This window comes from Acomys russatus, chromosome X, assembly GCF_903995435.1.
Source record: "Acomys russatus chromosome X, mAcoRus1.1, whole genome shotgun sequence".
In the NCBI taxonomy this organism is placed as follows: Eukaryota; Metazoa; Chordata; class Mammalia; order Rodentia; family Muridae; genus Acomys; species Acomys russatus.
In genome coordinates, this window is record NC_067169.1 from 1899056 (window position 1) to 1914317 (window position 15262).

General features: G+C 37.7%; 1 protein-coding gene across 7 annotated transcripts in view; it reads right to left on the reverse strand.

Moving 5' to 3' along the window:
* The window catches only part of Rps6ka3 (ribosomal protein S6 kinase A3), a 108465-nt gene that overhangs the window by 46133 nt on the left and 47070 nt on the right, over nt 1-15262 (reverse strand). For all 7 annotated transcript variants that reach the window (XM_051141978.1, XM_051141973.1, XM_051141977.1 and 4 more), the window contains 2 exons: nt 7454-7570; nt 1356-1437 (listed from right to left, as the gene is read on the reverse strand). In XM_051141978.1, coding sequence (XP_050997935.1) covers nt 1356-1437; nt 7454-7570 — 199 coding nt within the window. The remainder of the gene's footprint in view (nt 1-1355; nt 1438-7453; nt 7571-15262) is intronic.

Here is a 15262-nt window from a genome sequence, read left to right on the forward strand (position 1 = left end):
CTGGCTTTAGCATACAAAATAGCAGGTACTCAGTACTTGAGACAGATATAATAAGACTTAACACATATTGTAGTATTTATATTTCTCCAAATTATCAATGTTGTAAATAAGCTTTAATATTAGACAGAGCTGCTCCCCTCTTACTTTTCTTTTTCAAAATACTCTTTAAGGGATGTTTTTCAAACAAAAATTTGCCTCATTTTGAGAAGTTTTATGAACAACTCAACTGGAATCTGGATGCTGAGCTAATTAGTTAGAAAGATCAAGTAGTCGGGATCAGCAGCTGTCTCTCATAGGAACTGGGATTTATTTCCTTTTTAGATATCTTAAGATTCCAGTTTTATAATTTTCCTCCGATATTATATATAACATATACCTTAAATATAAGAGAACAAGAAACATCTCTTGCTTTTGTGACCCAACTGTCAGCATTCCACCTATGTGAGTTCTTAACATGTGATTCAGGAGTATAAAGTTGAAAAGGCAGCGATGAAAAAGGTAGAGTGCTGAAAATTTTAGTTACCTTGTTCTAGCAAGAATCAAACATGTGGTAATGTCAGAAGCGAAGATTGTATAGGATAAAAAATGTATTCAGGAAAAGGAGCACGGCAATGAAAGCAAGGGAGGATGTTTTTGTAGAACATGGTGAAATATTTTGGCTTGATGATATTATAATGTCCACATTGAGTGACTGGGAATACCAGAATAATAAATTATCAATTCAAATATTCCCTTGGATATTTTAATGCTTTGTGAATTACATGCACATTTAAGAGAAAAAAAAAAAGCCCATGACATTAGGAATCTAAACCATCTAGAATCTAGAGATGTGGCAAAATAAACAATATCATTAAATAAAAGGAAGATTTAAGTATTTTAAAATCTATGTGTACCTCTTCTAACTGCCTTTTTACCTATCAGATGCATATCCTAAATTACATTTTTAAAATAATTAGACTCAGAAACTTGTTTGGAGATCAGAAGTCAAGATGACAAAACGCTAAGAAATGAAAGCTATTTGCATCTAGGTAATTAGTATATTTTCCAATAATAGTCAAATAATTATTTGAAGATAAATCAAACCCAATTTTAATCTTCTCAACCTCTAGTTACCTAAAGCCGAAGATGAATTGATAGTCCTTCTTTTCTAACAGGGCATGCCTTGTTCTGAACAGTAATGTGACTCTTACCCCAGTAGGAAAAAGTCATTAAAAGTCAGTCTAAATTTAAAGCTGTTAACAGGAGTCAATTCGGTGTGTTAGAAAGTGGCCTCAGGATCATGTGAACTCTATGGATATCTTTCAGTTTGTTTAGGTTACATGAACATGGCAGATAGCAGCAGCAGCAGCACTTACCTTTCAGCGTGGCCTTCTTTAATACCTTCATGGCATAAAGCTGTCTAGCATCAGAGCCTGAGATTTTTTTAACTAAGAAAACCTATATTTAAAGGACAGAAAATAAGTGTTACAAAACATCACAAACCATATTCCTTTATTACAGCAAGACCCCATTATATAGAGAGATATATTCTAATATATTATAGATGCATTTTGTCCAAGATATTATATTACTAATACGAGTTATAAACAGTAGTTATAGATTGACATTTAAATATAAACGAAGTTTTCTTTTCATTTTATTGTTTGCCAATTCCTAAGGAACATGTAATATACAGAATAAGACAAAAAAAGTCAACTATGAATACAATAGCTAGAGAATAGCTCAACATGTTCAAAGTATACCAAAGGAGATGGTGGCTCTGCTTTATCAAAACAAAGTTCTTCTGAGTCTCTCAATTTTTCTGGGTTCTGGGGGTTTAACTTTGGGTCTCATTTACACTAGGCAAAGATTCTATCTACTACCAAGCTATAGCCCCAGCTCCATGCCACAATTTCTTATCTCTTTTTTCTTTTTTAAAATTACATTCACTTTCTCTATTACCTTCTTTCCATCTTCCCCTTCCTAAGTTGTCTATTTTCATGTCATTTTTAAGGTGACCCAATGAGTTTAACTGGGGATGCTTATAGGAGCATGGAGTGGCTATACCTCTAAAGAAAATGGCCCTCCATTCCTGATGCTTGCTCCTCATGGAAGGGTGGGTCCTTCTGAGTTACCCCCATCAAAATTATTATACTGTGCATCTTGTGCCAGACTTCTGTTGACACCACTATTCACCACTGATGAAGAGTCTTTTATGTGTATGGGAAGAATAGAAACATCTATCTCACTGCTGGAGAGAGAATAATTTAGAACATTGTTAACAAAGGACCCTAATGAAATATTTAATGTAACACTACCTCTTCACCTTTTTACTAGCAAGTCATCATATATATCAAAATATGAAGAATAAGGCCAAAGATCATTAACTAACATCTTCAATTTTGGTATATTTGAAGCTATTTTGAAAAAGAGTGTAGGGTTCAGGCAAAATAAATAAGATATGCTTTAAATAACTCATACGTATGCTGATACAAACACTATTAATACATCATACTCATTGTGACTATTACATTCTTGACCTTTTCCACCAAGCCTTACAGAGACCTGCTAATATCAGAGAGAGAGAGATAGATAGAGAGAGAGAGAGAGAGAGAGAGAGAGAGAGAGAGAGATAGAGAGAGAGAGAACACACACATGTGGTATATGATAGAGAAGAGCGTTGGGTGTCCTGCTCTATCCTTCTCCACCTCATTCCTTTGAGACAGAATCTTTCACTGAACTTGGAGCTATTCTGGTAGCCAGCAAGCCCTAGTGACTTTCCTATCTCTGCCCTACACAGTGCTGGGATCACAGGTGCAGAAGGCCACACTCGGTTTTTTTACATTGATGATTTGGATTTGAATTCAGGCCCTCACGCCTCTGCAACAAGTGCTTTTATTTACTGAGTTATTTCTCTAGCTTCTGGACTTGAATTTTCATCTAACCCTACTACCTATTCTTTCAAATCAATCAGGGTTTTTGTTTGTTTGTTTGTTTGTTTGTTTGTTTCTGAGACTGGGTCTTACTCTGTATAGCCCAGGCTGGTGTGAAATGCAGTATAATTTGCCAGCCTGAGCCTCCTAACTGCTGGAAATTATAGATGCGAGCCATCACCATTGACTGAAAGCATTGTTTTTGACTTACATACTATGCAATTACCACAAAGATATCAAAATAAGTTATCCAACTGATTTTCAGGCAAGGCAAATTCTTTTCTTTTTAGGTTTAAAACTTTAATTTTTTTTTATTTAATCAATTTACAGCCTGGTTCCAGTCCCCTTCCACCTCTTCTCCCAGCCTTGCCCTCATGCCCCCTCCTCCTATCCTATCCTTTCCTTCTCATAGAAGGGGATGCCTCTAAGGAATATCAACCCACCCTGGCACCTCCAATCACAGCAGAAATAAGGGCATCCTTTCCCACTGAGGCCAGACAAGGCAGCCCAGCTAATTTTTACTGTTTTGAGAAAAAGTACAAAGACAATGAGTAATGAAATCAAATGAAAAGCACCATATCTCACATCGACCCCCAGAGGCATACTTGCTGTCAGCACTAAGCCCTCCTTTAGTCAGTTATGGAGAACTGCTCTAGGAGAAGAAAAGCGTTCTAATATTGGTGGTTCTCAAGTAGACTGCTATTAAAACGTTAAAGGCAATTAGATATTAGTAACAACTATGAATAGAAATAAATTCTAATTGGGTAGAGAGCATTAGGAGATTGCCCTATGGATGTCTTTATTTCATTCTAAAAGGAAAATTCGTGTGGCTTCTAAACTTGTTTCAGTTCTTTAAAGCATCTTAATGACTTTTAACACTTAATTTCCACAGTGCTTTCAGAAGCATCTGCAGTGCAGCATCATGACAATCTGGGGAGTCAGGCTTACTAAACAATGCCAGTTTATAGTTGCCCAAATCAGGGCTTAGAAAAGTCAAACCATTTGCCTGGTGTCACAGTGGGACATGATCTAGGTCAGATATGCAGTTCTGGGTTCCTGATCATGGAATTCTTCAACTGTTTGCTTAAGCCAGTGAGCTGCCAAGCTCAGCGAGAGCAGCAGGAGTCCTCACTTGCCCACGCAGCTATTACAGGCACTGACAGGTCATCCCTGCTTCCTTGGTTTACACTGGCCTTTAAGGATGAGTAAGAAAGAAGACACCCTATTTCAATGTTTGCTATTTATAGTGAGGCACTTAAAGTACTTTTACAGAAATAAAGGGAGAAGCATTCTAATTCCTTGGAACTTAAATATTGTGTTCCCTGAAATCTAATGCATAAAAATAAACCCATCTATTTGGGTTTGTTGAACAGTATGGTAATACAGTTAATGCCAGATATTATGTTTGGCCTTATATTATTTAATCCTTACCACTATCCTATGAGGTCAGCACTATGACTCATTAATATTTTTCAGAATTAGATACTAGTCACTGTGCTACTCATGGAACCTCTAGCCAAGTGGGAGAGAGGGACAAGCAGTTTTACAAGTAAGTAACTGCAACAGAAAAAAGTGTCAAACAGTAGAGGTATATAATGATCTTAGAGGATATAACAAAGGAGAATGACAAGTAGGTTGGCAGGGAAGCCTCTGAGATATCAGGCACACAAGAGCTAACCAGTTGAAGAAGGCGTTGGTCCAAAATTAAGGCCAATGGGGTCAGAATACAGTTGCAAAGTATATAGACTGATATTTTAGAGGTAGCTAGGAGGTTAGACTGAGGAGCTCCTCTGCAATGTTATGAAACTGTCCTTATCATAAAAACAAAGGAAGGCAGCTGAGGAGTTAAAGGGGGAGGTCTAACATTAGATTGTGCTGGTTCTCATGTACATAATTGAGGTTAAGAAAAAAAATGAGAAGATACTTTCATATGATTCTGTGAATAGAGCTGAGAATGATAGTGGCACCATATTCTAGAGAGTTGGCAATGGAGGATAGGATCTGTTTACTAATTGTTTACTACATCAACAGAGCCTGGTGACAAGGTCATACTGGCTGGGATGGTGGGTGACATGGTGGGGATTGGGGGATGGAGAAGGAAAGAGAGGAAGGAGCATATTTGAAAAAGATGTTATGAATGCCTCCCTAGTCTCTGGCTTGTTTAACTGGATGCCATTCATAGTGACAGAGAAAACTGAAATAGGATAAGTTTGGGGGTGGGCAAGATTATGAGTTTGTCATAGATACACCAAGCATAAGATGCCTTTGAGGCATAAATGGGATGAGGAGTAGCTGCAGAAGGAGTTCAGAACTTGGAGGAAAAATTTAGGTTGGAAATACAAATCTGTGATGTTAGCAGCATGTGAGTTACAATTAGTATAGAAACATAGAGAAAACCAACTAGTGAAGAGCACAAGAACATGGCTATTTAGAATCAAATGGAAATAAACTTCTGTATTTAATGATATGCTAAAACAGGGAAACAGGGCTCTAAGAGATAAGTAACATAGTGATAAGCAGAAGAAAACAGTGGGTTCAGTCTAACTTAAGAGTTTATTTTATAACCATGTGTTTTGCTGGCTACTGAGTCTATATTTGGATTAAAAGTATGCTCTGTGTTTAAAAGTGGCTAAACAACCATAACAAATTATCTATGTTAGCAAAGAGCTGCTAACCATCCCAGTAAAACACACAAGAGAGATCATCTGATGCCACTTTGATGCTTACAGAGCATGACATCTTCCAACATGGTCATATAGAGAGATGGTAAGGAGTTAGTGTACTGTCAAAGTTGTGTGCAATCTCAGATTTTTTTTTCTGAGAATCTGTCTAGAAAAATCAAGTGGTAGCATATTGGTAAGTGGAGGCAGGAGGACTATTGGGAGTTCAAGCTTAGTGTGGGTTAGAGGGAGTGTCTTAAAACAACAATAACTGCAACAATATCAACAAAAAGAGAAAAGTGTATGAGGGGATAGCTTGTGTTTTTAATCATTTCAAAAGCATGAGAGCTGGGAATACAACTTACTGATAGTGTGCTTGCTCATCATGCCCTGAAGCCCTAAGCTCAACCTTCCCATCATGTACACAAAGCAAAAACCAACCCCTCCACACACCCACCAGCATGACGAGAAATGACACAGACTTAAAATAAGTTTACTAAGGTTTCTACTGCAGTTCTGAATAATTTTATTCATTTTTCCTATACTTATTAATAGTAAAAATATAAAAAAGGAAAACATTGCTGGTAAAAATACTGGTAGCATTTCATAAAAAATATTTCTGATTTCCAATATGATAAAACATCCATGAATTCTAAAAATCAGCTCTTTTGAGAAAATTTCTCACTCTAGTCTAGATTGGCCTTGAATTCACTATATCACCCAATCTGGCTTCAGATTCATGGCAAGCATCCTGTTCCATCCTGCCATTTGCAGGAATTATAAGCCCAAGACATTAATTCTTTTTAACTCTGAAATCTTTTAAACTTGCATTCAGTTTCTCTCATTAATTCATTCATTCACTCATTTTTAAGACAGGGTCTCATGAAGCTTAGGTTGGCCTCAAATTTTCTGTGATTCTTCTGCCTCCACCTCTTGAGTGCTGAAATCATAGGCTTGTGATATGAGGTCCTGTTTTCCTTGCAACTTTTTTGTTTTGTTTTTGACACAGTGTCTCTATGAAAGAGCAACAACCATTATTAATAACTGAATCATTAGTCCTGGCTGTCCTGGAAGTTGCTATGTAGATTAGGCTGCTCTTGAACTCACAGAGATCCTCCTGTTTCTGCCTCCTGAGTACTAGAATTAAAGGCATGTGCCATTATGACTCCTTGTAATTTAAAAAATCTAAACCTTATGGCCTATCTCTTTATTTAAGACACATATGTACATATATATATGCAAATGTCTCCGCAGAGGACAGAGGAGGGTGCTAGAGCACTTAAAGCTAGTTGGAGTTACAAGTAGTTGTGAGATGCTCAATTAGGGTGCTGGGAGCCAAACCCTGGTCTTCTAAAGGAGCAGCACACATTCTTAATGACCGAATCATCTCTCCAGCCCTATCTATATTTATTTTACTGGATACATAACTTTACTTATGGGGCATAGTGTGACAATTTGATAAATCTATTCAATGTATAATGACCATATCTGAGTAATTAGTACTTTTCTATCTTGTGGTGGTACATACCTGTAATTCTAGGAGGACTCAGGAGACCGAGGCAGGAGGATTGTGGGTTCAAGACCTGCCTGGGTTACATAGTAAGAGTCTATGCTTTCCAAAACATTAATTTTCTTTGTGCTGAGAAGCTTCAGACTTCTCTTGTAGTTCTTAATAAAATATATAATGAATTGTTGTTAGCTATAGTCATGCTATTGTGCTACAGAACACTAGATCCTATTTCTTCTATGGATCTAATTTTGGTTAGCTACATAGCTATTATCTAGCCTCCCTCTAATCTTAGTCTTGGGTGATTAGTGTTTTACTATCCACTTTTACAGACTTTCTATAAACTTTGCTTATAGCACACAATTATGACTTACCTTTCCAAATGATCCCTGCCCTAATACTTTTAAAAGCTCAAACTGGGAAGGATCTGCCTTTTCATGTCCTTCCTTCACATGATGTGTGATTGCGATTTCTTTGATACTGCCTTCCTCCTGTTAAGGTAAATATAAAGAGACAACACATTGTTAGAATGACTCTCTCATTAGGAATCAAATAATCTTAACTTAGTACAGCATATTAAAAACTCTCAAATTAATATACAGAAATATTCTTTACTGACTTATCAAGTTAATAGAAAATACACAAGCAATTATACTTTCTAGTTAAATGTTAGAGAATGAATGTTAGGCCATATTAGCTTCTATATGATATTAGCACTAATTATTTGCAGGTCTTCATTCTTTCTATTGGAAATAATTAGAATACTTTTTAGGGGCACAAAAGTGAGTGAGATCTGACAAAGAAACCAAATCTATTCCATGGAAAAAGGATAGCATCTTCAACAAATGGTGCTGGTCTAACTGGATGTCTACCTGTAGAAAGATGCAAGTAGATCCATACAAAACTCAAGTCCAAGTGGATTAAAGACCCCAACATAAAATCAGACACACTAAATCTGTTAGAAGAAAAAGTGGGGAAGAGCCTGGAGCTCACTGGCACAGGAGACAACTTCCTGAACAGAACACCAACATCCCAGGCTCTAAGGTCAGCAATTAATAAATGTGACCTCAAGAGGCTGAGAAGTTTCTGTAAGGTAGGAGACACTGTCAACAGAACAAAATGCCAGCCTACAGACTGGGAAAAGATCTTCACCTGACAAAGGGCTAATATCCAAAATATATAAAGAGCTCAAGAGATTAAACACCACCAAAACAAAAAACCCTATTAAGAAATGGGGCTCCAGGGGTCCCGCTCAAACCAAGGCACCAGCCAAGGACAATACAGGAGGTAAACTTTAAACCCCTTCCCAGATCTAGCCAATGGTCAGAATATTCTCCACAGTTGAGTGGAGAGTGTGATATGACTTTCTCACGTACTCTGGTGCCTCACATTTGACCATGTCCCCTGGAGGGGGAGACCTGGTGGCACTCAGAGGAAGGACAGCAGGTAGCCAAGAAGAGACTTGATACCCTATGAGAATATACAGGGGGAGGTAATCCCCCTCAGGAACAGTCATAGGGGAGGGGAATAATGGGAAAATGGGGGGGGGGGGAGGAATGGGAGGATACAAGGGATGGGATAAACATTGAGATGTAACAAGAATAAATTAATAATAAAAAAAAGAAATGGGGCTCAGAACTAAACAGAGAATTCTCAACAGAGGAATATCGAATGGCTGAGAAACACTTAAAAATGCTCAATGTCCTTGGTCATCAGGGAAATGCAAATCAAAAGGACTCTGAGATTCCATTTTATATCATCAGAATGGCTAACATCAAAAACTCAAGTGACAGCATATGCTTGCAAGGATGTGGAGAAAGGGGAACACTCCTTCATTGCTGGTGGGAGTGTAAACTTGTACAATCACTTTGGAAATCAATCTGAGTTTTCTCAGAAAACTGAGAATAGGGATTCCTCAAGACCCAGCTATTCTACTCTGTAGAATATACCCAAGAGATGCTCTACCACACAAGGAAATATGCTCAACCATGTTCATAGCAGCCCTATTCATAATAGCCAGAACCTGGAAACAACTTAGATGTCCCTCAGTTAAAGAATGGATAAAGAAACTATGGTATCTTTACACTATGGAATATTACTCAGCTGTTAAAAACAAGGAAATTCTGAAATTTGCAGGCAAATGGATGGAACTAGAAATGATCATCCTGAGTGAATTAACCCAGACTCAGAAAGATACACATGGCATATACCCACTTATAATTGGACACTAGACCAACAGAGATGTCTCCTGAAAGTCTTCTCTTAGCCAGAGATTGGGATAGGTACTGGGACTTCCTATTGGGACTCTAGGTGAGAGAGGTAAGGAAGAATGGGGAAATAGAAGGATCCAGAAGGTCCTAGAAACCTATAGAAGACCATTAAGGCTGGGGATTTGGACCCAGGCGGGTCAGCTCAAACTACTGTACCAACCAAGGTCAATGCATGCAGTAAACCTAGAACCCCTATCCAGATCTAGCCAATGGACACCACGTTCTCCACAGTTCTGTGGAGAGCAGGGACTGACTCTGACATGAACTCTGGTGCCCCCTATTTGACTACTTCCCCTTGGTGGGGAGACCTGGTGACACTCAGAGAAGAGTAAGCAGGCTACCAGGAAGAGACTTGATAGGCTGTGATCTTATAGTTGGGGGACAAGGTCCCCTTCTGTCACAGACCTAGGGGAGGGGAATAGGATGAAAGAGGGATGGAGGGGAAATGGAAAGATACAAGTAAGGGGATGACAAATCAGATGTAATCTGAATAAATTACTTAAATAAAAATTTTGAAAAAGTATGTGAGATCATCTGAAAATACCAGATTAGAGTAGAATAGTGTGTCTGGCATGTGACTATTATCAGGTGGAACAAATGCCATGTATATGAAAGTCCTGGTTGTTGGGGAGAGGGACTGAAAACTGTTCTGGGGTAAACATACAGTTCCATCCTTCACACAGCTGTCTAAGAAACCATACTTGAAGTGGAATGGGAAAAGTAGAGTGAAGTTTTATGTTTGACATTCCTAAGATACTTCCTGTTCACAAAGGAGAGAAAGGGCTATTGACTCTGATCAGAAAAGTTTTAACATTTGGATACAATGATTCAACAGGCGTGAGGGAGATGACTGTTTTACACAATAAAACTGAAAAATCTTTGGGTCAAGGGAGAATATTCTGAGATAGTGTCTTATAATGTAGACCAAGCTGGCCTCCAACTTGTAGGCAATCCCTCTGCCTTAGTTTTCCCAGTGCTAGCCTTGAACTTGTGGTAAATCTCTTTGCCTCAGCCTCCTAAATTCTGCAATTACAGGCATGCGCCATTATGCTTGGCTTTAACTAGTCATCCATTTCTTGCTTCAGTTACCTCAGTAGCACAACCTTAGTAATAAAATGATTATTAAAGAACCAATATTTGTATGCGCAATGATTCATGAATTATATACACATAAAAGAAGTTATCTTTTTCTCATACCCAAAGTGCCATCACATTGCGTTTTAAAGACTAATAATGGATTGTAAACTTGACTCATGGATACAAATTCATTGGTTGGATTCTAGCATGTATCAGTTAGTTTCCATACAATCTAGCAGTTATTTATGTTCTTAAATCATATGGTTATGAAGAACTCTACTCTTTAATAGTCTACATTTTATTATCTCTTTTTCTTGGATAACTGGGATGTTATTTAATCCAGCTACAATATTTTTGCATCTTATAGTCCACAGCAAATACCTGCTACAATGCCTTTTACAAGGATGTAATATAAACGAGGAATAGCTCCTGAATCAAAAGCATTGAGCAGACTACAACAAGCAAACAGGATCAAAGCTTGCTGTTAAAGTGTAAGCTACAATCAGGGAATGGATCTCAGAATAAACACTGGTTATTATTCTCATCTTTGATGGCTACCCTTTCTTTCCTCTCATGTCAATTAAGCCACTAAAAATGCAGGCTCCCTTTGATCTCTTCATTCAATAAATACATACTGAAATACCAGTTACATATCAAGTACAGTGCTTGGAAGACCTTTCACCCTTTCTTCTTCCATTGCCAATAGTATCATGCAGATGTAACCCTTTAATCTTTCCTGTAGAAAACTGACTGGGAACGGGTATGGGTGTGCATGCAGAATACCTCATCCTGCCTATGTCTAGCTCATCTTTCTTGATACATTCTCTGAAAAGTATTCAGCTCCAGTTATATGACCAGATTACTCAAACACCTCTTTAAGTTCTCCCAAATTCATATACTGCTTCGCTTTGGCATTTGAGGTCCTTTGCGATACAGCTTCAACCTATTTCTTTATTATACAATGGTCTTTTGTAAGCTTCATATTTATTTTTCACATTTTAATAATTTAGTATGTATGTGTGTGACTCTCTGCATGTGAATGAGCAAGTGTGTAGGCGCTCAAGGGGTCTCCTAGAGCTAGAGTCTTATGCAGTTGAGAGACATATGATGTAGATTCTGAGAATCTGTAAGAACAGCAAATGCTCTTAACGCTGAGCCACCTTCTCTAGCCCAGATATATTTCTTATTCCCTAATTTTTCATTTATAAATCAAAGTAATACACGCACACAGATAACAAATCAGATAGTGGCAGGACAGCTTATGGTGAAAAGCAGCTTTTCACTGTTACCTAGGCTTTTATACTTACTTATAAATGAGACAGAGCCCATCTTTGTAGCCCTGGCTGGCCTGGAACTCTATATAGATCAGGCTGGCCCAAGCTCAAGAGATCCACCTGCCTCTGCGTTCTTAGTAATGGTATTAAAGGCATGTGCCATCATGCAATGCTCAACAAAGATTTTAAAAGCAATTAGTTTTGCATTTACTTTGATAATTTATTTTTTCTTTTTTTACTTTGATAATTTATTAAACTTAGGATATCTAATTACTTAAAAATAAGACAAAGGCTCACTTATATCTCTTACTTCTTTAAATACCTACTTTTCTACTGTTTGATAATTATATTACTTTTATTTAAACTCTTATTTTCCTATTTTTGAATAGAATCTTCACTCCCCACTTTATGAATGCCAATAGTGCCCATATATTCTCTAACTTCTCCCTGCCTGTTGGTAGCTGTTTGTACATTGCTAAGCCCACTAAGAAAACTACTGCTCTGCACCAGGAACACTGAAACATGGCTGCAACCCAAGCTCTATGGAGGCTGAGGCATGAGGAGCAGTTCAAAATCAGCCTGAGCTAAGATGTGTGTTGTGTGCACTCTTGTGTGTTTGTATGCTGAGAGAGAACACCAATGCCGTGTTTTCTGTTTTGCAATTTAACAAGCACTCTCTATAGCTCAATCCTAACTAAGTTAAGTCCCTACACAACAGCACTGACATTGCAAGTGCATACAGTAGACTTTTTTTCATATGAGCCTCTAAGAGTGATTCCTAGGCCAATCCAAGGGGACTTCTTTACTGGCTGAATCTACTATTTTCTGCTTTTTTTATGCCTCCTTCTTTTAAGATTACCTCCTATAATTTCCTATGCAAGATTAAATAGAAGAAAAAAATTTCAGCTTCCTAAGACAGGGTCTTGCTATGTAGCCCAGGTTGGTCTCAAATTCACAATCTTACCTCAGCTTCCCGAGTGCTTACAAGTGTATGGCTATGCCCTGCTAAAAGAATAATCTTGCCATTATTTTGTCTTCATAGTTGTAAAGTTTGGCTTGGTGTCAAATTTCAGGCTGAAAATACTTTTGATTTGGAAATTTGATGTCATTTGTATACTGTCTTTGAGCAATTGTGTTGCTTACAATACAGGTGATGCTAACTTGGTCACACTTTGTAGTCACACTTTTAAAGTCATATTTTACATTCAATATATTTTGGCATATTTCCATTCACCTAACTTTTTCCACCTCCTCCTCACCTCCCTACCCACCCAACTTCATTTTCTGTCTCTTGCTCAAAATGAATGAATGAATAAATAAATAAACGTAAAACAAAAAAGGTCAAGACCAATCAAGCAAAAAACACCAAGAAAACAACAAAATACCAAAATGAAACAAAAAATACACACACAAAAAGCATGGAGCTGCTGGACATTGTGGTGTATACCTTTAATCCCAGCACTTGGGAGGCAGAGGTAGGCAGATCTCTGTGTGAGTTCAAGGCTAGCCTGGTGTACAAAGCGAGTCCAGGACAGTCAGGGCTATTATACAGAGAAACCCAGTTAAAAAAACAAACAAACAAACAAACAATAGTTGTGCTAGGCAACTATTCCTAGGCATTGGGCCTGCCCTGTAGTGTGGCTAAGGTACCCAGAGACACTTGGTGGTTTTTCCTTTCCCAGTAGGTGTTGATTATGACCTGTTTCTTGGTTAAGAATGAGACTTTATGTCTAATTCCTGTTCTCTGTGCAAGGATTAAAAAAATATTTTGTAAGTATAAGTGTTTTCTCTGCATGTATGTCTGTGTACCATGTGTTCATCTGGTGCTCATGGAGGCCAGAAGAGGATGTGTGATCCCATGAACAGACGTCTGTAAGTCGCCATGTGGGTGCTGAGAATCCAACCTGAACTCTCATAATCATTGAGCCATCTTTCCAGCCTTAGATGTATTTAACATTTGTATCTGGTGTGTGTGTGTGCGTGAGAGAGAGAGAGAGACACACACACACACACACACACACACACACACACACACACCATGTAGGGCAGAGGACAACTCTGTGGAACGGGTTATCTCCTTCTACCATGTTGGTCTCTGAGACTGAATTCAGGTAACCAAGATTGACAGCAAATGCTCTCACCCCCCACAAAGACATTTTGCTGGCTTCTATTATTTATTTACTTACAACTTTTTTCAGACAGGGTCTTCTCACTATATAACTTGGCTGGCCTGGAGCTCAATAAATAGACCATGATGGCTTCAAACTTACAGAAATCCACCTTACCTTGCCTCTTGAGTATGCAACCCTTTTACCTTTTTTTTTTTTTTTTTTTTTAAGATTCTCCTTTGTCCTTACTTTTTTGAAACTCTACACTAATAAGGTAGAAAACACTTTTTCTCAGAATATTAGATGCTTTTATCATCCATGAATTCTTTATCTCTGTGGAGAATTCTAATATCTAACAATTTCCTTTCAATCGTTTTTCAGGGCCTTTATTTTTGCAACTTCCCTTTGGGTTGGGTTTGGAATTATGTATTTTAATCTCTTATATCTCTCCTTTCTGAGAAATGTTCTTGACTATGTTCCCACTTTTATATTGAAAAATTTTAAGACAGGGTCTCACTGTCTAGTCCTGGCTGCCCTGGAACTCACTATGTAGGCCAGGCTGGCCCCAAACTCACAGAAATTGTCTGCCTCTGCCTCCTGAGTGCTGGAATTATAGGTGTACACAATCACATCTAGTTTTATGTGGTAGGCCTACCCTAGTGTATGACGTTTTAAGTGATACATAAGCACTTTTGTTACCATACACACACAAATCTTTATGTTGTGCACCTAAAACTGCTATAAATTCTCTAACGCTATTTTTTCTATTTTCCAAATTATGTTTATTTGTTAAGCAAAGATTTTATGATAGTCAAAATGAGCTAGTAATGAATGTCACAATTCATTATCATTTTTTAAAACTTCCCTGACATTTGTCATCAATAGCTTAAGGATACTGAACACCTTGTACTAATATTAAAGGCCATCAGGTTCATTTGTAGTCTTTAAAGCTCAACCTTATCAACTTAGTATGTCCTTTTCAAGCCAGGTATGGTGGCTACACTTTTAATCTCAGCCCCGGGATCCAGAGGCAGGTGGACCTACAAAGCATGTCTACAAACCCTGGTCTACAAAGCAAGTTCTAGGACTGCCAGGACTAAGCAGGGAAACCTTGTCTCAAAAAAAAAAAAAAAAAAAAAAAAAAAAATTCTTTTCAAGCCAAGAGGGGAAAATGTAACTGTGACCTTAAAATGTAAAAAGAAGTAAAGAAAAGGTACCTAAATTAATGTTGTCTTCTTGAGTTATTAAAAACCATATTGTACCATGCTTGCATTAAGAATACAGGCTGGGTGATATTAACCGATTTTAAAGAATGATTCAATGTCTGGCATTATGCCCTACTTTGTATACATAATTTCCTTTTTCCTCTCCTCCCTTGAGTCAGGAAATGTGTTCTTGAGGCATTTGTATTTTCTAATTTGTTTTCAATGCCAAAAAACAATTTTAAAGCTCAA